This window comes from Cyprinodon variegatus, unplaced genomic scaffold (assembly GCF_000732505.1).
Source record: "Cyprinodon variegatus isolate N-32 unplaced genomic scaffold, C_variegatus-1.0 Scaffold227, whole genome shotgun sequence".
NCBI classification, from domain to species: Eukaryota; Metazoa; Chordata; class Actinopteri; order Cyprinodontiformes; family Cyprinodontidae; genus Cyprinodon; species Cyprinodon variegatus.
This window is the reverse complement of record NW_015150680.1, coordinates 87,272-113,895: the sequence shown is the minus strand read 5'-3', so window position 1 is coordinate 113,895 and position 26,624 is coordinate 87,272. Positions and strand designations below refer to the sequence as shown.

Sequence of the window (26,624 nt, the reverse complement as noted above, 5' to 3'; positions counted from 1 at the left end):
TTAATTACTGGAATATAAATAGTCTCATAGAAGCCAATATAATAAAGTTGTATAAGCAGTCTACAGTAGCATCTTAAACCAGATATTTTTTTCTTCCTTAAAAGAAATCCACGCTGCAGCTGCATAAGTGGAGTTTGTGTCACAGCTGTTACAAACTGTGTCCACCCTTCTGCAACTCTTTCCTCTCCCTCCCCCTCCTTTAACTAAAAGGCAGGCCTGCAGAGCCGCGCAAACTTTCCCTGCAGCTCTGCGGAGACACTTTGGTTCTGTTCTCTTTGAGCTCTGGTTGCCTCCAGAAAGCCAGCCGTCCTCCTCTGAAGATTCGGAGTAAAAGGAGCTGCCAACCCCTCTTGGACCACTTCCTGTATACACGCTTCTCAAAGGTGGGGAGAGAGAGAGAAGGAGGGAGAAGAAGTCTAAAATCGGACACGGGGATCATCGCATCTGCAAAGCTTCTGCTTGGTTGCGCTCTCGACGCCCTGCAGGATCCTACGAAACATAAAAAAACAACATATTGCATAAAAAGAAAAAATCAAAACAGTGCGCCATATAGTCCACGGATGGTGCACACCTTCAAGCCGAGCGCTGATTCCTCTCTTGGTTTTAGGCGCAGAATTTGGAGACTCTAAGCGCAAAGACTGCAGGGGGGTTCATGTACTGGAAAAATGAAGTTTTGCCCCCTCTCTCAGAGGGAAAAAAGATTCTGTCTGAAGGAATTCCAACAAAGCAGGTACTACCACTCTGGGAGACTTTTAGAAGTTGTGCGTAAAGATATCGGAGAGGTTTAGACAATGCGTAAAACGCTGATGTAATATGAGTTTATTTCAGAATCATCACTGCATGGCCCGGTCCAGACTGAGGCTTGTTTTTGTTTCTTTTTTTTTTTCTTCTTTTTTGTCAATCTGTGATGTCATAGGAATCACGGCTTGTGCACTGAGATCAGCCGCACGCGCCAGCCGCCGTGAGGAGACACGCGCCCTCTGTGTTATGAATAGCGTGATTTGCGGTCCGCGAGCTTCTCTCTCTCTCTCTCTCTCTCTCTCTCTGTTTCTCTCTCTCCTTCTGTGTCGAGCGCAGCCAATTCGCCCTGAAGAGAATTAGATTTTAATTACAGCCATTAAAAATCAAATTTGCAATTCTTTGGGTGACCCGTTGCCTTCTGCTGATTGACAGTTGAAATTGACACTCCGGGTCCCTCTTATCCGCAGCTATTTGTAATTACAGGTAGTTGTCCCCCCCCCTCCTCCACTCTTGCTGTCCTGGATTGCGCAGAAAATACTATTATTCTCAGAGGCATGGGTTAAGGGCATGGGGAAAAATCAATCCAAATTGAAATAGCTTCATTAAAATGTGCCTTTTGTTGCGGGGGCCCCCCCAGTTAGCTGATTTAAGCGCGGTTTTATTGTCGGGACTGCGTTAAAAAGAGGGCTCTGCAAATGCCTCCCGTGAATTTTGAGGATGTGAGGATGAAGAGCAGCAGCTTACTGAAGGTTTTCTTGTAGGTGATCTGCACCGAGCATCAGAGCACACCGGGGACCCCGCGCAGCGCTGTGGACTCCGAACACACGCCGATGGTGAGCGTCTTTTTTTTTTTAATGGTTTTTAAAAACGCAAGATGGCGAGATCTGCAGAGGTAACTTGTCTTTATGTTTTCAGTCTCATTCGGACGGGGAGTCCCAGCGCTCCAACATGGAGCGGGAGGACATCCGCTCTCCTCCCAGCACTCCTTCCACTCCCTCCGTGTGCTCACCGACCTCCACCGCCAGCTCAGTGCCTTCCACCGGGAAGAACGTGTGCGCGAGCTGCGGCCTGGAAATCCTGGACAGATACTTGCTAAAGGTGAGCCACCAATATACTTTATTTTTTTAATTATTCTTTTTGAATAATTATTATAAAATTTTTTATTTCACACTTTTTAAATTTTTTTTTTATTAATATTATTATTTATTTTAGGAAGAAATAAAATAAAATAAAAACTAACAATGCTAATCTGGCAAGAAGATTGCTTCTGTCTGTACAAACAGAAGCAAAGTGTTTACTGTGGTCTTACTGTGTTTGCTCTGGCGTGTTGGACTGAAAAGAAAAGTCTCAACATCTTAATGCGCCCTTTGTGCACAAAGATGACTCTTTAAAAGCGGAAATGCGGAAAGAATCAAAATCTTAAAGCATTCATAAAAACAACCTTAAACTGTTTATCGTTGTTATTTGAACGGATCGTGAAAGATAAAAGATGCGGTTGATGATATCTCCTCTGTGAAACTGATTTTGGTGATTCATTCATTATCATCGGACTGACAGATAGGGTTGGAAACATAAGAAATAAATATTATAGATTGAACATTTTGTGACAGGTAATGCTAAGAAATATCTTTTAAAAACATTTTTAATAATCATCAAGCCAAAAACCAATAAAAAAAAAATATTAATTTAATTTTGTGTCGTTGGGTAGGCCTATATATATTTTTTTATTCGGTCAACTTATTATTCTCTGGACAAATTTTACACTAATATTGAGGGGAAAAGTCTTTTAATCTAAATACAGAACAATTTTTTTTTTCTTTAAAAATCTAGTAGCATTTTTAAATCTAACTTTAAATCTAGAAATTATAATTAAAATTTGCGTTTTTTAAGTTGAATTTTCTTTATGTGAGGATTTCTTCATCAATTTAAAAAGTTTTATATTTTTAGGGATATAGGAAACTCATAGTTGACAGCCTAAAACAGTAGGCCTATGCATTTATTTAAATCATTCCTGTAAAAGTAATGGACAAAACAAAAGAAGGAAAAAGAAAAAAAAAGATCAAATTTATATTTAACATTTTTTTTTATCGTATCATTAGTATTGGTATTATTATTATAGGTTACAATTAGATTAACACATTTTTAATTATTCCATTTCTGAAATTTAAAAGAATTCTGCGAAGAAAATTTTAAAAAGTTTAGATTTTCTGAAACATATTAAAAATGACAATATTAAAAAAAGACCGAACGAAACATTTTATTTTTTAGGGGGAAATATAATTTTTGACTGTAACTGGGAAGGATATCATTAAGTGATGCCGCGTAAATCTCGTTAGATGAGTCGAGATCAGCTTTTGGGTTCATAATATTTCCGATTAGAGAAAAATCTGCAAGATATGGCAGCAGGATTTTCTAAAATTAATTCTCTAATCTTTTTTTTTCTTTGTTTGTTTCTTTTTTGGGTGGGGGGTTTTCTCGTGCAATTGACACGGCTGGTGTCTTTTTCACAGGTGAATAACCTGATTTGGCACGTGCGCTGCCTGGAGTGCTCCGTCTGCAGGACATCTCTTCGTCAGCACAGCAGCTGCTACATCAAGAACAAGGAGATATTCTGCAAAATGGATTATTTCAGGTAGGGGTAAGTTTATGGTCACGTTTTCAAAACACCAAGTCTCTCTGTCATAGTTAAGCGCTAGTGCACAGTCAGCCAAGTGTGCGCACACGCACCCTGCATCCTTCCTACATGTTTCCTTGTAGATAGATGCGGGCTGCTTCATGTAATTTTGAAAGGCTCTTTGAAAAGCTGAAAGTGTGTATCAAAATAAAAGCCTCTGCTCATAGTGAAAAGCTGAAAGATCCGAGCTGTTGTTATGGCTATAGGACACACACAATTTCTAAGAGCCACATAAAGGGGCTTTCTGTCTGGGTAAACTCCCCCAACATTAAATATCATATTGGGGCATTTAGTTATGATAGTTAAATCTTAATATTTAGTTATAGGACATTTGAACTTTTTAAACACACGTTTATTATCTTGGATTTGGATACATTTTTGAATAGGCATATATTAAAATTTCTTGATTTTATTTGATGTGTTATTTTCCGGCTCATGTCATCCTAGAATTGTTGATGCATGTTCGCTGCAAAGGAGATTTTCCCTAATGATTCATTCCATGTCACACACTGAGTAATCGCAATTTGGCTGCAGTTAACATGGTTAGTCTGGAGCCCAAAATACACGTGAATTAAATTTCTTTATAAAGCACACATTTACCAAAAATCTCAAAGCACTTATTAAGCCCCAAAGTGTTTTTTTTCCCAATTAAACCAACATTCATCTGACAAGAAGACTTAAATATGGAATGCAGGGATGTAAAGATTAGGGTGATGGTGAAGAGGCCTCAAACACTTGAGGCTCAGGGTCACCATAGATAAAATCGCAAACAATGGAGAACAGCTGAACGTCTAACTTTGAAATATATATATATATATATATATATATATATATATATATATATATATATATATATATTACTATCTGCAATTTGCAGTGCTTATTTCTTAGATTTATTGCATTTGTCAATATTTAAAAAAACGTAATCTTAGAGGTAATTTAAAAACTATTGTACTCTATATTTTCATGTGTGAGCTGTGTGTGTGTGTCTTGGGGGGTTAATTGGGGTTCACACCATTAGCAGCATAGTATGATTATGTTTAGGTGCTGGGTTGGGGTGTGCAGACATACACTCCTATTTATGCCTCACACAGCAGTTTGAAGGTGTGTGTGTTAAACAGAGTAGAAACTTGGGTGTTTGTCTGATCAGAACCTGACACCAGGCCAGACCAGTGCTCTGAGGTTTATAATCACCCGCAATTAGCTGTCCTCCAACCCCAGACCCACAGGCCTCCAGACCAGCAATTAGACCGCCCCAAAAGTCTGGTCCAGCATGTTCATGACATGAATGTGATTCTTATCCAAACTGAAACTCCGATGCAAAGAGACACAAGGCCGCACACTAGTACATGGACACATATTATTTGAAATGTATATGTAAATAATATGTTTTCATGTGGAGACCTCTGTTCCTTTTTGAGCTGTCAGTCATTTTTTTGATTTAGTGAAATACTGACTAACTGGACTGTATTGTGCTTCATTTGCCATTATATTTCACCAAGTCCATTTTAAGGTTCCTTTCTTGACCTTTAGAATTAAAGACAAATAAATACTGTAGAGCATATTTTAAATTTGATCTAGATCTTCAAATAATGAATATGATCAAGATTTTAAAGGATTTGTTTTTTTGGAAAATAAAATCATATATGTGCAATGTTAAAAGAGGCAGACAGTGCGGTTATCTGACTCCATATTTATCAAATTAAAGGAACAATGAAAGTTTTAACTATGAAACAAAACAAGGTGATAATGTGGATTGTTTGATTTTGCCAAACTCCATCAAATTGCATAGTTAATCCTCTGCCTGGTTTTGTTATTATTTTCAAGAAAAAAAATCCCAAATTTTAATTTAAACACTTATCATTTTAATTGCCTGTTTCTCTAACTTGCCCTGCGAATATAAAATTGTGTAAAACCGTTGCAGTAAACAGTCTGGTTGTGCTGCAGGGCCTGCTGCGGCTCGCCCCGCGTTCTGTAAACATAACTGCAGTCTGGGCTTCACAAACTGAAGTCAGCTAAACACCGCTGGAGTCCTGATCCTCAGGGCTGCTTTCAGACCTCTGGAGATGTTTCCTCATCTGTGTCAGCCTCTCATCTGGCTTTGGACTGACAGCTCCTTTAATGGGGGGTAATAGCAGGAAATCAGAGAGGGTTTCCCTCCATGCATATGTGTATGCCTCTGTGTGTGCAGGGATGGAGCTGAAAGGCGTCTTGAGGGAGATAGAGCCCCTGCTGCGCCTCTCAAACCATTGGGGGTTTATCTCACATACACTCTTGCACATATAAAGAAATATTTCATTGTCAGCCTCCTCCCTTTCTCCGCCTTGGTCTGCAGAAACCTTGTCCATGAACGTCGGTGAGCTGCAGGCAACAGGGGAAGTTGCTCTGCTGCACTAATCAGGGGCTCCATAGGACATCCATGCTGTAACTATGAGTGTGTGTTGCACACCTAAATGCACACGGACCTTTTTATGCATGTGCACTCTTTGTTATTTTTGGAACTGTAATTATTCATCAGCTACCCACTTCTGGTTAACTGATTAGGTCTCCATAGCAGCAAAAGAAGAAAGCAGTTGGCACCAGGAAAATGGTTTACATTTAAATAAAAGCTGTCTTATTTAACCAAAGCAGAGATCGTTTTAAAGTGTAAAGCAGACATTTTAAATAGTTTTCTTTGTCTTGAAAATATTGAGAAATTTCTGAAAAATCGGCAAAGTATGTGAATAACATCCTCTTTTTTCCCCTCTTTATTTGATGCCTATGTTGTAGACCCGACACAAACTATAAAACCACACAGTCAGACATTCTCTGTTTGAACAAACCTAATTATAGCCTAGTGAATTTATCAAAGCTTTAAAAAAAAAAAACAGTAGCTTCTTGAAGTTCTCTTTCAGCAGCAGGTAGATTACTTTAAAAATAATAACAAAATAAGTTAAAAGAGAGGCTGGTAATGGAAATGAGGTTGTTGTATTAGGGTGTTTTAGAGGTGCTGGATAATGACAACGGTAAATAAACAGGTTTTTTGTTCATGAAGAACAGAGTGAAAGGTGGAAGCTGATCGAGATAGGGGAGTAGGAAGTTGAATATAAGGGATGGTTTTGGAGCTTTTCTGGGTTCTGTCTCTTTACATGAATCTGACAAGCTGTCAGTCTGGATTAGTAACAACGTTTCACAATGTTTTCCTTCTTACTGTGGAAACGGTTGGGAATTGTATGAAACAATGTGCACGGAAAGCCACAGGGTCAATTTGTTTCTGGCTCAGCTTTATTGGCTTATAAGCAAGGTCCATGCTGTGGCAAGTATTATTCCTCTGTGGCTTGTAACAGTTTAATGGATCTAATACTACTTGTTGATTTATTCTTAAAATGATAATGCCCAGAGGGGGAATAGAGCTAGATAGAAAATAAGACATAGTCAATGACTTGCTGTCTATGACACTACATGCATCAAACGTCTCGCTCTTATGCAGAAGAGGAGCTGCAACCTTGTGATGTCGGGGCTGCAGAACGCCTTCATCCCAGACAGAGTGGACTTGAGTGCACTGAAACGCTGCCAAACCCACTCACTTGGCAACAAACCCTTGTCCTTCTGCTTGCCTCTCCGACGTCCCTCAGCACTTTGACTCTTTGCCTCGGTCCTTTGCCTTCCTGTTAGATTTCTATTATCTTGCTCTTTCTTTTAAGCCTCTCTTGAATCTTCCTGAAATATGTGCTTTATTTCTGGTTTCTTTTAGTATCTAGAGAATAGCTCCCTTGCCTGTGTGAATCAGAATAAATCTGGGTGTACACATAAGAAAAAGGTAGCCGTTTATGCAGCTCTTTTTTTTTTCAGACTGCCTCCTTCACAAGAATTGCCAGCTGCTGACCTTGTCAATGGCTCTTAACCTAACCCCAGCCATCTTGAACCAGAAGCATTTAACATTTATTTAGGTCTTTAATGCCCACTTTAAAACAGTGCTTCATTCTCACTTCCATTCTTGTGCAAAGCAGAGAATTCTTATTACATTTTCAGTGTATCTCATTTATTCTGCTTGAGTTAGATTGTTTGAAATACAGATTTAAACTTTGATAACGAATAAATTCTATCAAAAAAGCAAACTAGTCAGAATACAGATAACAACATGATTTGCTAGATTTTCTAATCGCAGTTGGAAAATAAGATTGAAAACATTCTTACTTTTCAAATATAGATAATTATTTTATTTATCTCAGATGGAGAAATTTCAGTTTATCCACAGCAAATAGAAGATACAAACTGAGATTTAAAAAAAAGGCAAAAAACACAATACTACTTGGAGACTAAAGGGAGAATTTCATGTAAATTCTCCCTTTAATGCACGCCAAAAGACAGGAAATAACTACAAATCCAGCTTCAACACAACTCCAATACAGACTCAAGTACATACAGTAGATAGTATATTTGGCCTTTTTGTTTGTGTCTACATCCTGGATTGTGCTAGTGTTGGAGCTACCGATGCTGTTTACTTGGCTCAGTGCTTCTGTGTCTAACAGAGTCTCTTTCTTAATAGAAAAAGTTCTGCCATTAATGTTCTGTACTCTGCATTATCTTCCTTTTTAATGATTATTAGTCTTTCTGCCTGCTTCTTGCCCCTATAACCTTTAGGTGGTTTTGGGTGTACTAGTTATCAGCGTGAATCTACTGTAATGGAGGCTTCTTCCTGTTTAAAGGGAGTGGTTCCTTACAACTTTCACCACCTGCTTTCCCAGTTGGAGGATTTTCTGACCAAATGGACAAATCCATAGAATTAAGCGATTTTAATGACCAACTAAATAACCAATCCGATCTATATTTGTTTGCATTTTTAACTGAATTAAGAACACATTGATTTGCATTTAGTTCTGTATGAAAAAAATCTCAGTTGAGTTGTTTATCAGTTACGAATCGAGACACATTTTTGTTTAAATTATTTGCACTATCTTCTCCACTCGTAAGCATTTGCACAGCAGTCACTGGTATTTGTAACACCTGTGGGCATCGAGACGACTGAAAGACCCGGCCACCTTATTTTGATTGCAATACTGATGTGGTGATGATGAAGGTATTTGCATTGATAGTACAGCAAATTAACTTCACTTATTTACCACCTCTAAAATTTTAGCTTTTCTTTGTTTCTCAAGCTAAATTAAATAATTTTTGCAGCAGCATTTATCGATCTAGCAACTTAACTTCCACTTCCTCAACAACAGTTGTCTCCTACTCTTCATTTTATTCCTCTCTTACCCACTGTCTCCCCCATGCCTATCAACTCCCCTAAAAAAACGCCCACCCAGAGCAGTAAATAACACACTGACAGGCTCACTGTTACTATCAGTTACAGTGTTATGACCTATAATGATGTCATCGTCTTTCAACCTCCTCCAGTCTGTGCAACCCTCTATCCCTCCACCTAATTCATGATGTGTGTTTATGTGTGTGTGTGTGTCACAGCCTTCATGGATCAACCAGGAAATTGCAGGTGTTGGTTTGTTTGTATTCAGAGCTCCGCTTGCAGCTTTTTTTCCCTGAAAGCTTCATCCTCCTCCAAGGTTTCTTCTCTCAAAGGCTTTAGAAAATGCCACAGGTTTAAAAACACATAGAGAGATTTCATCTTGGTGGAAGAAAAAAACAAAACAAAACAAAAAACAACCCAAAAAGTGAACACTGCCCTAATTTTTCTCTTTGCATTTCCTTCTTTTCTCTGTCCCGTGCTGCTCTCCTCCACAGTAGGTTTGGTACTAAGTGTGCCCGCTGTGGGCGACAGATATACGCCAGCGACTGGGTGAGACGTGCAAGGGGGAACGCGTACCACTTGGCTTGCTTTGCGTGCTACTCATGTAAGAGGCAGCTGTCTACAGGAGAGGAGTTTGGCTTGGTGGAGGACAAGGTTTTGTGTCGGATTCACTACGACACCATGGTGGAGAACCTCAAGCGGGCAGCTGAGAGTGGTAAGAAGCAGAGATGTTTTCCTAGAGGTTATGTAAAGCCAACTTAGGATTTAGATCAAGGACGTATGTTATATATAACTTTAGAAAATATAAATGAGAGTAGTAATTATCAGGATGAGTTAATTCTCAAGTGTTGTGGAAGTACATGATGGCAAACTTTAATGCCACAACATAAAGTAGAGCGTAAGTTGAAAGCAGGTCAAACATACACAACCAACATACGTAATTTTCACAACTTTCTGAAGCATATTTGACTTTTTTACCCTGATTCCCCTAAATAAAATACATATCAGCCTATTTAAAAAAAAAAATCCCCTTATTTGTAAAAAGTGCACATGTAAATTATTCTGAATCATCACAAGACAAAGGTCAGGTATAAAGTTGTTGGTTACGCTCTACCCTCTACCTCTACTGGAAAGAAGAAAGATCATGTAAAGATAGCCAAAAAGTATACTGTGTGCAGTTTTTCACAAGCAAAGTAGGGAAAACATCCATTCATTGACTTTAAAATGCTGACCTGAATGGAAAACAGTGTGTGGTAGAAAACTACACACCATTTGGACCATAAAGAGCTGTGATGGTCGCATCATGCTCCGGGATCTTTTTCTTCCGTAGAGACAGGAAAGTTGGTCACAGATTATGGAAGATAGAGGCTAAATACAAGCTGATCCTGGGAGAAAAGCTGTTAGAGGCTATAACCGACCGACTGAAGCAGAGGTCCACTTTTGACTAGGACACAACATGTGTTACAATTACTATAGGCCACATTCCAGGCCCAAGAACTAAAGTTAATTGAAGCGTACCATAAATAAAAACAAATTAAACACACCACACATTATTCAGATTATCTTGCAACAAAATTTATAAAAGGTAACCTTTTCTTCCGCTCCACACTTTCTTCCAATTTTCGGATTTTGTCTGGATTATAGAATTTAATTAAAACTCCTATAAAGTTTTAGATTATAACAAGACAATGTGTATACATTCAAAAGCTTATAATAAATTGACTTTTGTGTGAGAAAACGAGGCAATTCATAAAAAAATGTGGCCAAAATCAAAGCACACAATTCAAATCCCTTGTTAAACCACTGACTGTTTTATTTAAAGTTTATTTCAAGCTCGTCTTAGGTTATAACTTATACTATCTTGTAAAAATGTTTTGTGGTTAAATGCAACTGATAAACTGACTCAGCATCTTCTGGCTGAAAAAAACAGCATGATATTTATACATGCGAGAATAACTAGTGTTCATGAAAACTTTAGCTGATTTAATGTAAATCAACAGAAGGTTTAAAATGTCATTTTAATAATAGTTACCCTGGCAAGCTATTATTTTGAAAGGGAACTTCATACTAAAACCAATAGAGAAACAAGGTCTAGTAAAATGTGAAATGTGTGTCTAAGAAAAGTGGAGTGAAGGAAGAATAAAAATGTTGATACTCAGCAGGAATTGTAATTCAGACTTTTATCTGAAATTTCACCTTTTTTTTTTTTTTTTTACAGGTAATGGTATTACATTAGAGGGCGCAGTCCCAACAGAACAAGACAGCCAACCCAAACCAGCCAAAAGGGCTCGGACGTCGTTCACTGCAGAGCAGCTACAGGTGACACGCATCATTCTATTTCTCTAATTGATTTCTAACAAAACACACATCTTTTTTTTAGTAGGTTGTGCTTGCATCTACTAATGTTGTCGCCTTATGCAGATCATGCAGGCTCAGTTTGCTCAGGACAACAATCCTGATGCCCAAACGCTACAGAAGCTGGCCGACATGACGGGGCTGAGCAGAAGAGTTATACAGGTCAGAGAGGTCTTAGATATGCAGAATCTGGTAATCATTAGCAGCATGCACAGAAATAACTCATTCTGTCTCTCAATCAGAGCAGATATATTGAATGTTGAAGGTACACTTTTTGCAGCTGTTTCTTATAACGACACTCCTTAAAGAGAGCTTTTGGTGCATGCAGCAGTGTAGCTAAAAAGTGATGTTTGTGTCTTCTCAGGTGTGGTTTCAAAACTGCAGAGCAAGACATAAAAAGCACACGCCTCAGCACAGCGGTGCTCCACAGAGTCATCCTCAGTCCAGGATACCCTCGTCGCTGCCCGATGAGCTGCATTATTCCCCCTTTGGGAGTCCTGAGCGAGCACGCATGGTGGCTCTCCACGGGTACATCGACAGTGAGTTTCCACTCGCTTAAGTTTTCAGCTCAACAATCTTTCAAGCTTTCTCAAAGGCCAAATATTAACTGTTGTGTGCGTCTTTTTTTAAATACATGTTTTACAGGTCATCCGTTTTCCGTCCTAACCTCTCAGAGCCTCCCTCACCAGACTATGTCGCTGCCCCAGCTCCCCCTCAGCCGCTAGATCTCCATGTGACCCATGACCTCTGGATCTTTACTCCGGATCTGCCGTCAGCCACGCTGTATGACCTCACTTGAAGATTGTTCAAGAGTCTCGGAGAAAACACTAATCTTCCAATTGCGAACAAAAAGAGAAAGGGACAAATCTGCCGTCTTCTTCTGTTCTGTTCAGTGGATGGGAACATTTAGCCTGTGACCAATGTGTCGAACCAATCACCTCCCAGTTTTTATTATCAGCAGGAACTCTAAGTTTGTGTTTTACACCAGCTGATGGACCCGTTCTGCTTCTCATGTACAGCATTTTCCACTCTGTTCAACCACCTTCTAACTTTGGGAATTTCAAACGGATGTAAATGATAAAAGAAGCAGGACTGCAGCTTCTTGAAGGTTGTCAGATTACTGAAGATAAAATTAAAATGTCACTGTGGCTCATTGGACAGAGCTCACACATTAGAGGTAAGACTCCTCCCTTTTTTTCTCTCAAAACGACCATGAAGGAAAACAAGATGCAAACAATAGGTTGTTTACATTTAAAGTAATTTTTGCCTTTGAGATATTTTGAAGAAAGAAAAAATACAACCCAAGTTTTCAAACATATTTAGGTTAATTTTAGTGCTTTAGGCATAACATTTTGAAACAACTAAAAAAAATCAAATGTGCCTTATTCATTTTAGTAAAAAAAAAAAGGTTTAGTCACCACCAAATAAATGAAAGATATTAGACAATTTTTAAAGATATGAAATCTTTTGAAAATTAAATCCACCATATTTTTTTTTTATGTAAACTAAAACAAAAGGCATATAATTGGATGTTTTTGTTTATTTTGGCAACACTTCTAAATCTTCCCTCTAAAGGAAAATGTCAGTTGAGCATCTAGTTAAACCATATGTGTTTAAAACCATGTTCGTATTTTCAGTAATTTATGAGATGGCTTTTTTTTTTCCACTGTTTTTTTTTTAACAAAAGGGAAATAAAACTTTGGTACAATAATGACCCTATAAAACCAACGGGTTTGTACATAGTGAGAAGTGTGCATGTGTTTCTGTGTGTGTGTGGGGGGGAGTGAGTGTGTGTGTATATCTTAGTGGCCGTTGTGTGAAAACAGAATACAACAACACCTCAAATTCCTTGTATTTATTGACATGATTAAAAAAAAAAATCTCTGTAAAAAGCACTTTTTCCCCCCTTTCTGAAACGGTTTTGTTCTGCCAAAAATATTAACAAAGGAAGAAAGTAAAAAGAAATAAAACAAAGGGTTTATTTGAGAGACTGTGCATCATAAATGTGTTGTGTAATAAAATGCAATAAAACACAATGTGATAATATGGTCTTGGTGTTTTTTTAAAGGTAATTTCTTACAATAAAAAGGCAAAGATTATTTCATTTAAAACATGATTGAGGCAGTAGAAAGGCAAAGGAGTGTTAAATTAGCATGGAGAGAATTGAAACCATCCGTTTAGAGAATAAGCAAAGCTTTAGTGTTTATCACAGCAGCTCCTTTGAGTTCCTGTGGGCTGCATGCAGGTTTGGTTCTTAAGCTGAAGGATGACGTTTTTGCCAGACGTTATTATTGGCCGTTGTTATGTTAGTTTCTATCAGTATGGGCCGGGCAAAAGCTGCATCAAAAGCAGCATTTACTAACTGTAAAACGTTTGAGGCTTAACATGTTCCTAGGAAGGCAGTTTATGTGTGAATACTTGTCATTGTAACTTAAATTTGACTAACCTTCCACGGTTTTGCTAATCTCTGAAGTTTTTATTAATTCTGTAATAATGCCTATAATCATATTATTTTAACTTCTGATCGCATTCTTAAATATTAAATGTTAAAAACTTTGCTTTAAATAGTTGTTTATTTTCCCCTTATTTTCCTTAAATAAGTTTGTTCTATAAGGTTTTAACTGCTTTGTTAAAAATAATTCTCTGTTAAGAGACAAAAACAAATTTCAGGAATGGAATCTTTACTAACTTTTCTAACATGAGCCCCCCTGAATAGATTGAGACTTAAACCCTTAATGCTGTAAGTGGAAAGAGCTACAGTCTTCTAAAGGAAAACAGCTTTATGATGATAAAGATAAGTCAAAGTAAAAAAAAAAAAAGAGTCCTTTTTTTTTGTATTTTTTACAATTTTTTATTTGCTTTTTTTATTACATTATGTTCCATCACAAATAAAGACACAGCCTTATCTTTCAGCTCAGCTTTAATACTGTATGTGAAATTCCAAAAATTCAAATTAATGCATTCTTATGAGACGATCTTGCTGTCCTCCTCATCTCTGGATGCAGAAGGTTTTTTGGAATCATTGCCAACAGGAAAATCATCCCAAGCCTTCCGACATGTGCGCACAATCCACTCATGTTCAGAGTCAACTGTTAAAAAGATTTGTTGGGGAATTCATTAATTTATGCCGGTATCAGAAACATAGGTAATAAAAGCAGCTTGTCATGCTTTGCAGAGATCCAACAATTTTTGTACTCTATCACATACGTTTTCATGATCAAATCTTTTTCGCTTTTTTGCGATTTTGTAATATTCTGGATATTTAAGTACAAAATATCAAAACTGAACCTGCTTTTTTCACAAATACTAAAATGAACCAATAGCCTACTTTTAAAAGCTCGTGGGATTTCCATGGTCTGTGATACTGCTGTTAAATCTGGACTATGATCAGTGCTAATGCAGTATTCTTGACTAAATTCAACATATTGCATTTGAGCACTTGTTTAGGCACAAACATTGAATTAATTTTTGATTTAGTTCTTTCTTTAAGCATTATAGAAAACTGGTCCAGATAACGCCAAATACTTTATCTATAGACAAAAAATAAAAATGATTAAACAACCTTTTAATTGAATGTTTGATTTTTTTTTATAAGTGCCTGTTCAGTAATTAAGAGAGTTAAAGACTAAAGATGCATGAAGAAAACGTTAGAAGTTGTGATAATAAGCCAAAAATAAGGAATGCCAATTTAAGAGAAATCATTTTAAATTCATTCCATTTTTAGCATTACTAAGACCCTTGTCCTTCAAAAAAGAAAAAGAAAAAAAAAAGAAAACCGTCAAACATTTTTCCAAAAGTTTTATTTATCAGCAATTTTTGTACTTTGTCTGTTTTGAAGGCAATCAAAAGCAACCTGAAAGCCAGAACAAAGATCTTATATTCTGCTCTAAACAGAAGGTGTTAGGCTCATTTTAAGTTAACAATCAATGGCTTGCATATTTAACTGTGCGGGTCATTTTGTGCGCTAGACTGCAGCACTGAAGTGCCATTCAAGTCTTGGATAAATTTGTCAAAGCAAGATAGGCCTGACAATTAGAGGAAAATAACTTCTTAGAGCCACTTCAGACACCAACAAATAATAACCCACTAAAAATGGAGGCCAATCTTTTTTTAAACCAAAAGGCTACCAGAGGAGCCGATAATAAACCAGTCTCTCCTTGTTAGACGGTGAAACGAGAAGCTAATTGCAGGGAAGTGAGCTTTCTCTGGAGCGCGCGCAGCTGCACGCACTTGAGCCGCTCGCGGGCCTCACCCCGAGGATCCTCGGAGCGCGCGGGGCCCCTTTTGTACCTACAGAGAAGCAAGTATGAGGCTCGCGCGCTGATTGTGTGTAATTGGCAGCAGTGGGCGTGGACGCCACCAGCCACTTCACGACTATAACAGCTCGGCTCTCCTCTCTACCTGCGCCGACCGTAAGGGCAATTGGACTGTATCGGCCACGCGACAGCTGTCACAGCAAACATTTGCGCAGTCTTTGTGACGTAGTTCGAAAATGGGACAGGTAATTATTGGAGGCAATATATTCTCCGTGTTACCATGAGACTGACCTCAATTAGCCACAGCCCACGGCTTAATGATGATTAGATTGAGACATTTTATATTTGCTGTAATTCTGCCCTCTTCAAATTGAATAGCAGCGTTTATCTGAGGATTTAAGTCACATGTAATTGGTAGCTTAAGTTAACCGAGGGCACAGGTGGCTGGTATATTTTAGGCTTTGCCATGTAGTGTATTAGAGCAGAACATTTGCAGTCCATAAATTTAGATAAAGATAGATTTGTTTTTATATCAGGTATTTAGTATCACATCTTAATATTCAGGCCTTCTACTATTTTTTCCTGTTCAAATATTATAATTCTAATGTTCTCGGTCCAAATACAAACATTGGAGATTATGCACCAACAATCAGCAAATCAAAAGAATCAGCCATTTTTTTTATAATCCAAATAATCCAAAACCAGGAATTCCCAGACAGTAAATGTTAAAGTAAAAGAAAGTAAATGTTTAACTACCTATTAGAAAAAAAGTATTTTTTTTACTTTTTTGATAGTCAGCCAAAAAAAAAAAGAAGAAGAAAAGAAAACGAACCAAAGTAGGAATAAATAAAGAAATAAAAATAAAAATCCACATTAGATAAGAATGGCAATTAGCCTTTCAGATCCTAAAAAAACCAACAAAAAAAAGAAGTGGAACATTCTGATCAATAAATGTAATAAAAATAAACTGTGCAATGAGTTGACTGCTGATTTCCCCTTAATAACATTAGATAGTCTAATTCCGTAAAATTTTAAAAAACAATCCACTGGACTTGCTTTCCAAGGTTTGAAGACGTTTCGCCTACCCTCCTGGAAGTTTCTCAATTCAAATGTCTGGATTCGCAGTGAGTTTGAGGCTTTATATAGACAAGGCCTTGTATTGCTTGGTCTAATGATAAAATCTGCAGAAACTTCTGGTTGAAAGGATGTACGAATTGAAATAAAAATGATGGAAGACACTATAAATGGGATGTAGAAGCAGGAGGAAGAAAAAACTAAATTGATAAATGGATTAATGGATCATTAAGAGATAAATAGTTAAAAGGCAAAATAAATTAAATGAAGAACAAATCCATCAATAGATAAAGTATGGATGAAGATGCTCCAGGGAGTAAAATTTAGAAATACAAATACTTTTCATACTTATTCATACACAAAATTCTGTAATTCTGGTATATTTACTTTAATAAAGGTCGACTACTTCATTTACACCCACTCTGCAGTTTTTGTGGTTGATACCAATGTGGACTGACTGCATGCATGGAGGATCCTCATTCAAGGCACACAAGAGTGAGTATGGAAGCGATAATGGCACCTTGTTAAATTCTGTTTATCTTAACCCTCAAAACACACTTGGAGGGAAAAGTGTTTCCTTCCAGCCTGATCGCTGTTATTTAACACTTGCACACGTACACAAAGGCTTAGACCTACCCTGGCTCATAAAAAAAAAAAAAAATGTTTTCCTAATTTTTGGTGATTTGCATAGGTCATCAACGGCTTCTGTGCCATGTGAAAGTGAAACCGAGACAGAAATAAGAAAGTTTTGACTGCTCTTGTTCCAGTTACCAGAGGCTCGGTGTAAGGTCATTATGTGTTATTATCCTGTATGCAGTTTGTAGACGCACTACAGTGAAATCACCCATTATGTAAATGCCAAAACAAGCATTTAAACATGCTCACATAAGTCAAATGTCTCTTGTGCACTGTCAACACACCAGCTTGAGATATTTTTTGATATCAGATTAAAACTTTAGAAATGTAATTCATCATCCAAAGATCAGAGGATTAAGCTTATTTTGTGGATTAAAGTCTAAAAGATGTTTGAAAGGGGAGAATTTCCAGAGATTTTTTTTTCTGTTCCACTCCCCAGAGCTCAGGCTGATTTTTATCTGTCTGTGAAACACCTCAACTGGACTTGGACAAAGGGACCAGGCCACAGCTCCGACGCTTGAAGTGTTTTCCTTGGCAGTGGAATGTTTTCTGTCCAGTTTGAGAACCAACCATTCATTCAAGGCACAGGAAAGTAAGACAAAATCATATGGCAGCACATGGTACATTCTAAGTAGGAAAACTAAACTGGGAGTGTGTTTGTTCAGAAAATAACTGAACAAATGCTGAAAGTTTGATTGTGCAAAGTTTGATTTCGTATTATTTTTAATTATAAACAGCATTGCACTTCAAAATTTTCTTGAATGAGCGGCAACAAATTTAAAAACTTTTCATAAAACTAGATACAACACATATTTTAGAGATGATCATATATCTAAAATTTTAAGTTTTGATTAAAAAAATAATGTATAAATGTTTCAGATCATGAGATTCTCTATGCCAGAACAGCTCTGTTTCTAATCAGATCAAAGTGAGGCTCATTGGAATAAAGCAGCTGAATATTACAAGAGAAAAGCTTTTCAATGAGAGTTAGGCAGTATTACAACTAAAGGTGAAAGTGCTAGAGGTCAAAGCTAATGGGAGTATTTTAAATTCAAGGGAGCAATATAACTTTATACAACATATTAAATAGAATTTATAAAGTATTCAATTGTCAAGAAGTTGTTAAAAGTTTTAGAACTTCTTTATAATAATTCCACAAGTAATTTGTAGGTGATTTCATTATCGGGGTAGTATTATAAAATACTATTTAGAAAGAAATAAACAGGATAACATTACAGTAAATAAAAATAATGAGTTGTGAGTGAGTTTTCAGAAGATGCTGAGGGCACCCCATGGGGCCCTTGAGGGCCCCTTGGTGACCTCAGGCACTGCGTTGCTGCCCCTGATCTAAGAGATGCACCCCAAATCCATATCACACAGTTAAACACATTGCAAGCATTACAGCCATAGGAGACAATCCATTCTGTTTTTCTCAGGGGCTGCATTCTGATTGTTCCATGCTCTAAGCTACACCTGGCGAATGGCTGTTATCCTTTATCTAATTCACAAGAAAACAATGTTTTGTCCTTGATCCATGACTAAGAACAACAATCATTCCCAACACCCTGCTACCACATTTGGAACCACAAAGTTACTTTAGTAGAATGTTGTAAAAAACACTGTTACGTTTGGAGATCCCATGCTGTTGGTTTTCATATGCTTGTGTCAGTAAATGACCAAATAAAATTATAACAAACTCTTAAAACATAAAATCTCAACAGAAAATGTGTATCTCTGCTCAATGTCTACAAAATCCACATCTGATTTAACACAGCAAAAATGAAAACAAATGACCTGGTATGCATCTGGCTTTTCCAGGCAGTTCTGCAGCAGCTATGTTCCATTTATATTCAAAAGTTCTATTATCAATCCTCTGAGTTGTGAATTTCAACTAGAATATGAAGTTGGAATTACAAGTCAGCAATTTGGAGCAACAGAACCATACAGGACTTCTGTATTCTAGAAGGCTGCAACTCACACCATCAGTACGTACATTCTTTTAATTTGACTGCTTTTAACAGTTCTTTATCATTTAAGTAACATTTGGCGGTATTAATAATATTATTTTGTTCTTATTAGAAAACCTGTTTATATGCTTAAAGCATTGCATGGAAAAGTGGTTTTGTCATTGTTATTATTTTTACAGTAGATGTAGTGGCCATATACAAATATAGAAGAGTATGAGCTTCCACAAATCCCATTAAACATGCTAATGCTATTCGTAAATTTGAGTATGAGAAGAAGAAGGCTAGCTCGGAGTAGTACAAATTGTTGCTCCTATCTCCTGTTCCTATATCCTAGCCCTTCTCGTTTTGTGGGGTCAACGGTGAGAACTGTATCATGGATAAGAAAGGAACTCCTGAATGCTGTACTGAATCTAGACAGCCTTCAGCCTTCCGCACACAAGTACATGGCGGCACATGGATGATGCTTGTCAAATTGGAACTACAGCCTTCCAGAGGCTACAAAATGTAACGAATGGCAGAAGCTCCTCATTATAAAACCCAAAATATATAAAGCTACATATACTTGCAAGTGTTGCATGAGTTAAGTTGTGCCTACATCTTGTTAGAAATGTCTTCAAGACCCAGTATTTGGGGGCTCTTAGCCCCAGATTAGATGCTTTAATACATGCATGACGTTAACATAAAAAAACTACTTGGTTTTAGTTATCTAAAAGCTATCTGCCCTAAGTAGGATGGACCCCTCTGCAGTTTGAATGGTAATAAAACAGTCTTGTGTTAGTATAGCTATACATCCTTCCTTTGTTAATATATTACAGAATGGACTATTTCAAGACACTTGTCACAACTACTGAAACTTAAATCTCGATTACAATGTAAATTATAGTTAACAATAAAGAAATTGATTGATTTTGATTGATTGATTGATTTGACAAAACACTTCTGTCAACATCAAATTATTTGCATATTTAGTAATGCTTTGATCCAGCAGTAAGAGAGAACCCAATAGTGGCAAGACAGACAGTGATTAAAAATACTCTACGTTCAAAGCTCAAGAGGATCTTTATAAAATCATTTCTAGTATTCAATAGGATTATTTTAACCTAAACTAAAACTGCATAAATCAGTCTTATGGTATCAAATTGAACTTGAAGACAATTAACAGAGGCAAATAGTGGATGAGGCTTGGAGTGATCGATTCTTTCCCATTGCCAGCCCCCAACAAAACATAAATTAGTTGGTAAATTTCTTGCAAGTCTTTTTTTTGGAAAAAAACATTTGCTCCAGATGCCGTTATACAAAGTAGGTTTAATAAACTCAGACTTAAATCCTCAACTCTGAATTGATGTAGCCTTAAGTTGAAAAAATAATGTGCGATTTTACAAAGGCTGCTATGAGTTAGTTTAATCATTAATGTGTTAAAAAGACAAACCAACAGCGCTACAGCTGCAAATGAGACAGAGATTGCATGGGAGAGGATTGCTGCTCAAGTTGATGTGTAGGTTTAAATGAAGTGTCTATGGCAGGTCGTTTTAACATTTATAAAAGAACTCTCCTCTCTGTTGTTCCATTTGTAGATCACTAAAATAGGAATCTTCCTGTTCAAAATCACATTTCTAGACAAAACTCTCATCAGCATTTTCTAAATAAAATTTCTGCCAACAAAAACTGCATTTCAGAAAGTAAAAATACAATTTTATATACCTAGAAATTTTTACACATTTTAAGTGGATGTTTACAGATTTATCAACTTGACTGAATATGTATTTATGATTTCTGAAATATGTTTCTTTCTGATGAAAATTATACAAATTACAAACTGGTCCTGACCAGGGGAGATGAGGGGGAGACTGTTACTATGGTAACAGAAACAGAGGTTGAGTAAACTCATTATATGAAATGGTGTCTGAGGTGTCTGAAAAGTTGCAAAATATACAAAAAAGTCACTAAGTTGACAACAATGCTGCAACAAGCAAAGCAGCTCTCAGAATAATAACAGGGGCATGTATTCGAAACAGGGTCCTAGTGCCCCTGATTCACATTACAACCACGTTTTGTCATTGAACAGGGGTTAGTGCTCATCCGACAATGTTTGAAGAGGGATGGTTTTGGGGGGGCTTGACAATATTTTTTGGGGGGGCTTCAGCACGGCCGAAAGATGTGCATGCATACTTCCATGCTTTGGATTGTGGGTAACCGTGTTACTGCAATTTTGCTGATAGGAACAACAATAGATCCCGATACTAAATGGACTATCAATAGTAAGCATTATGCTTCCTCTTCCTAGCTCCTTTCTTACTGCCAGCAGTATTCAGACAGTGCATATCATGGCAACCACTGGTTGACTTGAGCATTGGCTTAAGTATCTTTACAGGTTTGCAATATTCAGAAGAAGAAGGCAGTAGCAGCGGAATTAGTAAACACCAGAATAACAATAGAAACCTCTTGCAGCAGCAGAAGCATAATGTTGTTTAGCCTGGTAAAATAGTTGTCTATATGTAAGCAAACTGTGCCAAGCAAAGGTGCAAATTGTCTATGTTTTACATAGAAAGAAGAGACCCAGTGGTGAGATGGGGCTGACAGAAAGTCTTGAAAATAAGGACAAGTTTGATTTGTATGCTTAAACTTCATAAATACAATGTAGTATTTGTGTCTGCTCTATACTTTAAATTTGAACATCTTGCTGCACGTTCTTGTGCAGCAAGATGTTATATAAAAATGCTTTTATAGTCCTCCATAAACATCTTAAAACCACTTGGGACATATTAGTGAAAGATCCTATTGTTTTGCAGCTCGGCATCTGTCCAGAATGGATTGTTTGTCCATGTCAGTGTTAGTAACTAAGGACGTCAGGTTTGTTAAGTAAATAAAGTGTTAGCCTCATGTTTCCTTGTTGCTTTTTTTAAACACCATAAAAAGTAAGTGAATTGTACTGAAAACTGCCTTTTTCAGAAATCTAGTTTTTCATCTGGTTAATTTTCCCTCTTCTCACATCCACAGCTGCATGGGGATCTCCTTCCTCTTCCTTGCTACAGTGAGCCCCCCCACTGGGAGGGAGGGTCTTGCCTGTGTCCCATCATCTTTGCAGTCTTCATCCTGGGCGGAAGCCACTGGGCAATAAATTCAGTCTTCACACCCACTCTGACAAATATGCCTTCACCTCCCAGGGTTGAAAAATAAATCCTTACAGGATACAGAAGCATTCCTCTCAAGAGTTGTGTATCAAGACAAAAGGGAGAGCATAAACAGGCATAAATAACGTTTGTCATCAGCCGCCACATACAGGGCACATCCCTCTGAAGGCACAAACATGACCACAACCAAAAACAGGCAGACATCACTTCCACAGTTCCTGTTTTTCCTCTATATCTATTTAAATCAAAAGTGAGCAATGTTCCGTGATCTTTTCTGTCTTAGTTTCTTGCTGCCTCTCCCTCTCTGTCTCATTTTACTATTTAGCAATGTCAGATCTATAAATGTAAAGAATAACTTTAATTTTTTTATTATTAATAGCTTTGAAAATCTTTGAAATCTAAAACATCTGACATATTTGAATCTTGTCTTCAGTCTATTTGTAAATGTGAATAAAATCCGGGCACTAGTGGAGCTGCTCTTTTTGAGAGGCAGATTTCTCATCTGAATTACAAACCTGCTTTAAAAGAAACATTTTAGGTACTTTTAAATGATGGATGAACCTTTTTTTTTTAAAAAGATTTCCATCTCTGAGCACAGTTTTTTGTGCAGGTAAATCTTAACTTCAGGATCAATCAGATAAAGTTTAGACCCGTGGCATTATTGTTGGCTTTTGCCATATTTTAAATGGAGATATAACAATTTCAGCCTTTAAAGTTATAGTGGAGGATTTTCTTTTTCCGGGTGGATCATCAAAATAAATGGTCCTCCTGACTGTCAATCATTCTGGTGATATGTGTACTTAAGTCTGTCCTACGTGCTCGTCCCCAGTTAGCTATCTGTTTCTGCGCATGCGCACTGTTACGCGTATATCTGTGGTGAGCTATGGTTTCAGCCAGTCATTGAAGCTCACCTTTCTCAAAGCAGTTCCTTTGAACATGGCAGAGGGTGATAAGAGAAAAAGTGTCTACGAAGTGTATGAGAAGAAAAGAAAAGCCTCATAACACGCCGATACATCCCGAAATGCTTTGCAAGGAGAGTTCTCCATGCAAAGCATTCCGGGATTTGTTGTCACAGTGGCCCGCTGTTGCTACCCGACAGGGGTGACTAATAAGAAAGATGGTGCACACAGGCAGTGGAGGAGGAGTTACGGCACCAACAGGGAGCAAAAAGCAGTGTTCATCTGTCCGAGTGGTAAGTCAACTGAGTTTGCTATAAAGCCCACTATATATTCCCTGCTCTATATAGCGATTGAGGATTCTAGGGATTAGGGCGGACGTTCGGGCACAGTAAGCTTGTATGAGCTATGAAAACAGAAACTTTTAAATAGAGCATGCACAAGAGAAATGGGCTCAAGCATGCTCTCGCTCAAATTTATTAAGGGGTACCCTCTTGGGAGTGATTACAGGGTTGTGCATGTGTATTTTTTTAAATGGGGTCTAATGTGGGCGGGTCTTTTAAAAAAATCATGAAAATCCTCCGCAATACCTTTAAATACTTAGTGGTGCACAACGCCGACTTTTTAAAATTGTGTTTAAGTACAGTATCATACTTTAATGGATTGTATTGGGATTGTATAGAAGCTTGTTTCTGCTTCTCTCATAAAAAAATAGACAAACCTATAACTCATAATTATGAGATACTTTCTAATAATAATATCCCATAGATATGAAATAGGTAAGGGATAAGGAAACCAGCTGGGATTCTTCCAAATGATGGAAAAAAAGCCTCAAGTGACAAAAAAATTTGAACATTAAAGGTGTGAAAGATGATTCATCAAAAAAGACTTAATTGATGGCTGTATGGTTCCCCCTCCAAAAAAAATTTAAATCCATAAATTCTGGCCAGGTCGGTCCTATAAAACTTTAGCCAATCCACTTTGCCCACTATCGAAAGTGGATTGGCTTCTTGTTTGTCAAATGAAACATTTAGCGTACGGGACCCCAGTTCGTTATTTACATAGGCTCCAAGCGTAACTTATACGCTGTTTGGCTAGCGGTCCGCCATTATGCTGAAGCACAAAGAAGTACTTCTAAGCTTGTTTGCTACTGCGGCTTTTTTAAAGCTATTTGTTCACTCTTTTGTTTAAACTAGCATCATTGCAGAAAAAAATCCTGACAAGCATATTCGGAAAAGAAAGCCTTTTTTTGATGTAGTTGAAATGAGGAGGGAAAGTGGGAGAGGACAGAGCCGGTTAAGTTTGTGTTAAGGAGATTCTTTGCAGAGATGGCATGCCCTGAAGTAGCAAAAGGGTCTGAAAACAGATACTTTGGTCGCAGAACTTCTGCACTTCTGCTGGACGTGTAATTCTGTAGTAAGTTGGTAAGTTGTAGCAGCCGCAGCAGCAGTGAGAACACACCAACAAATTGTAAATATAACTTGCAGAGCCCTCTTCTTCTTATATCTCTTATAATAATCTTATAAAGATTTCCTGCTGACTAGGTGCATCGTGGAACTTTGCTGCCTCTCTAGGTGGAATACAAAATTACCGGTAACGTGGAGGTGTTTCCAGCGTAGAGAACTTTCAGAGGAGGGGGCAGTGACCAAGAGCACAATTCAAAAACTACACAAACAGCAGAATTCTCTTTCCTGCCTTTAATAAAGAGGATTAGTTTGGATGACACTATTGTAATGTAAGACTGACCGAGTTAAAAGTTCATCCATGTACATATCTGCTTGTCCTTGCAGAATTGCTAGGGACTGCTCCTTATATATAATGTTTTTTTTGTTTGTTTTATTGGCAAGGGCCAGTACAACCTTGACAGTTCTCCAAAACAAAGATAATTTCTTTTTTAATTTAATTTTGCATCATTTTGTGTTGTCCAACCATATAAAATCTCTATGAAATGCTTTGACAAAGAAAATAAAGGCTTTTTCCAAGACACTTAAAGCTACTTCAGGGTTAGCTGGTCACATTGGGAAGTCTGACTGGGTTTTCTTTACTCTGAATCAAAGTGTTGAAATGATTAGTTTCCACAGACAATGCCTCAGCCTTGTAATCTCTTGTAACATCTGAAGTGAGCGTCTCTATCACTTCCTGTAACATGTCTGGGAGATTTGCTTAATGCAGGATGACAGAATTAGGTAATATCTATCTGGACACCTGACAGACCGTATTTACTTTAAATACTGGGCATTGATTCAGTCATAAAATGTGCTTCCAATGTTTCCCTTTGGACAAAAAAAGCCTGTAAAAGCCCAGCTGTCAGACAACATAACTCAGAAGTTTAAAATCAGATAATACAGGGACTCATTTAACATTGGTCCGTAGGTTCACTGTGATCAAACATTCTTAGACAGAGCCAGCTTTTAGTGAACAGGCAAAAGAGTCCTGCTCTGTCTCAAAACAGGTTTACCAAACAGTATTTGAAACTAATGTAAGGCTTTACCTTATAAAATAAATTCCTTGCCAATATGTCAATGTTACCCCTTTGAAATTTTATTTCTCTAAGTCTGCGGTTTGTACTTTTAGAACTAGAGCTGTACAACTGGACCTCTCATTTCAGGCTTTTATTTCAATAAATGCCCTCAGTAGTTTCACTTAACATCTCTTCCTCTACCAGCAGTAGTCAGAAATAACGTAATTAAGTCCCATAAACAATTAGTTTATTAAAAAAAAAGACATTAATAATCCTATCCTCTTTCCTTTGCAGGTTTGTGGTGGATTATTGCTAGCGCCTACCTCCAGTGGCCATTAGCTGAGATTTGGGTTACACCTTGGACTGTTCTCCATTCCATCACGGTCTCATTTAACTGATAAATAAACAAGTAAGCACAACCCACTCTCTCCTTGTGCAATATATGGAGACTGATTAACTAAAAAAGCTATTTTTAGACTGTATTTTTGCATGTCCAGTTATGTGTATATCTCAATAGATTAAGTGGAATTTTACATTTCTGATCTAATTGTGGTTTCCCGTTTTCCATTGTTTGAAGTGTCTCAAGTCTGAAAGAGATCGTGTTTAGTGTCGAGCAGTGATCCGTTGTTTATATTTGAAAGGACGCATCACATGACCTTGTTCAAGGTCATATGATGTGGCTTCATCACCATAAGTTACTTTCATTTCATCAAAAGCAGGCATCCCCAAAGTCGATCCTCGAGGGCCGCTGTGCTGCCGGTTTTAGAGGTTTCTCTGCTTTAGCACAGCTGATTCTGATGATTGCAGTTCAGCAAAAGCCTTTTAATCAACTATCAATGTAAATCAGCTGTGATGGAGCAGGGAAACCTCTAAAACTTGCAGGACAGCGGCCCTCGAGGACCGACTTTGGGGATGCCTGATCAAAAGTCTCCCATGGTGTGGGGATCACTGCTCAACAAGCTCGATTTCAGAATTGACTCTCTTCAAACACCTGTAAATCAGAAACCACCATTAGCTCAGAGCTGTAATTTGCCAATTAATCTATAGATATAAATAATTGCACATGCAAAATTTCAGCTAGATCAAACAACTGGAAGTGGGTCAGGGAAATATTGAACGCCCCTTGTGTGTGTGTGTATATATATATATATATATATATATATATATATATATATATATATATATATATATATATATATATAT

The 26,624-nt window shown here is 37.5% G+C and overlaps 2 protein-coding genes across 6 annotated transcripts in view; one reads left to right on the top strand and one right to left on the bottom strand.

Moving 5' to 3' along the window:
* Positions 1–203: 203 nt before the first annotated feature.
* Positions 204–13,197, top strand: lhx6 (LIM homeobox 6). 4 transcript variants are annotated; one of them, XM_015381057.1, is made up of 9 exons: positions 204–383; positions 1,503–1,574; positions 1,657–1,839; positions 3,252–3,373; positions 9,140–9,360; positions 10,864–10,964; positions 11,067–11,162; positions 11,365–11,539; positions 11,637–13,197. In XM_015381057.1, the coding sequence occupies exons 2-9, from the start codon at positions 1,572–1,574 to the stop codon at positions 11,723–11,725; spliced, it is 990 nt and encodes a 329-aa protein (XP_015236543.1). In that variant the 5' UTR covers positions 204–383; positions 1,503–1,571; the 3' UTR covers positions 11,726–13,197. The 4 variants fall into 4 exon arrangements, with proteins under 4 accessions (XP_015236543.1, XP_015236541.1, XP_015236540.1 ...); XM_015381055.1 differs by having other exon boundaries at positions 218–730; positions 9,143–9,360; XM_015381054.1 differs by having other exon boundaries at positions 220–730; positions 11,637–13,188.
* Positions 13,198–13,956: 759 nt separating this feature from the next.
* morn5 (MORN repeat containing 5) overlaps positions 13,957–26,624 on the bottom strand; it is an 18,610-nt gene continuing 5,942 nt past the window's right edge. For both annotated transcript variants that reach the window (XM_015381022.1, XM_015381023.1), the window contains exon 5: positions 13,957–14,089. In XM_015381022.1, coding sequence (XP_015236508.1) covers positions 13,965–14,089 — 125 coding nt within the window. In that variant the 3' untranslated portion in view covers positions 13,957–13,964. The remainder of the gene's footprint in view (positions 14,090–26,624) is intronic.

Excerpts from the sequence above, each read along its gene's own strand:
- lhx6 (XM_015381054.1), top strand. The coding sequence starts at position 653 with ATGTACTGGAAAAATGAAGTTTTGCCCCCTCTCTCAGAGGGAAAAAAG. Across the intron at positions 731-1,502 it reads AAGGAATTCCAACAAAGCAG|GTGATCTGCACCGAGCATCA; the intron begins GTACTACCACTC and ends GTTTTCTTGTAG. Across the intron at positions 10,965-11,066 it reads TCACTGCAGAGCAGCTACAG|ATCATGCAGGCTCAGTTTGC; the intron begins GTGACACGCATC and ends CGCCTTATGCAG.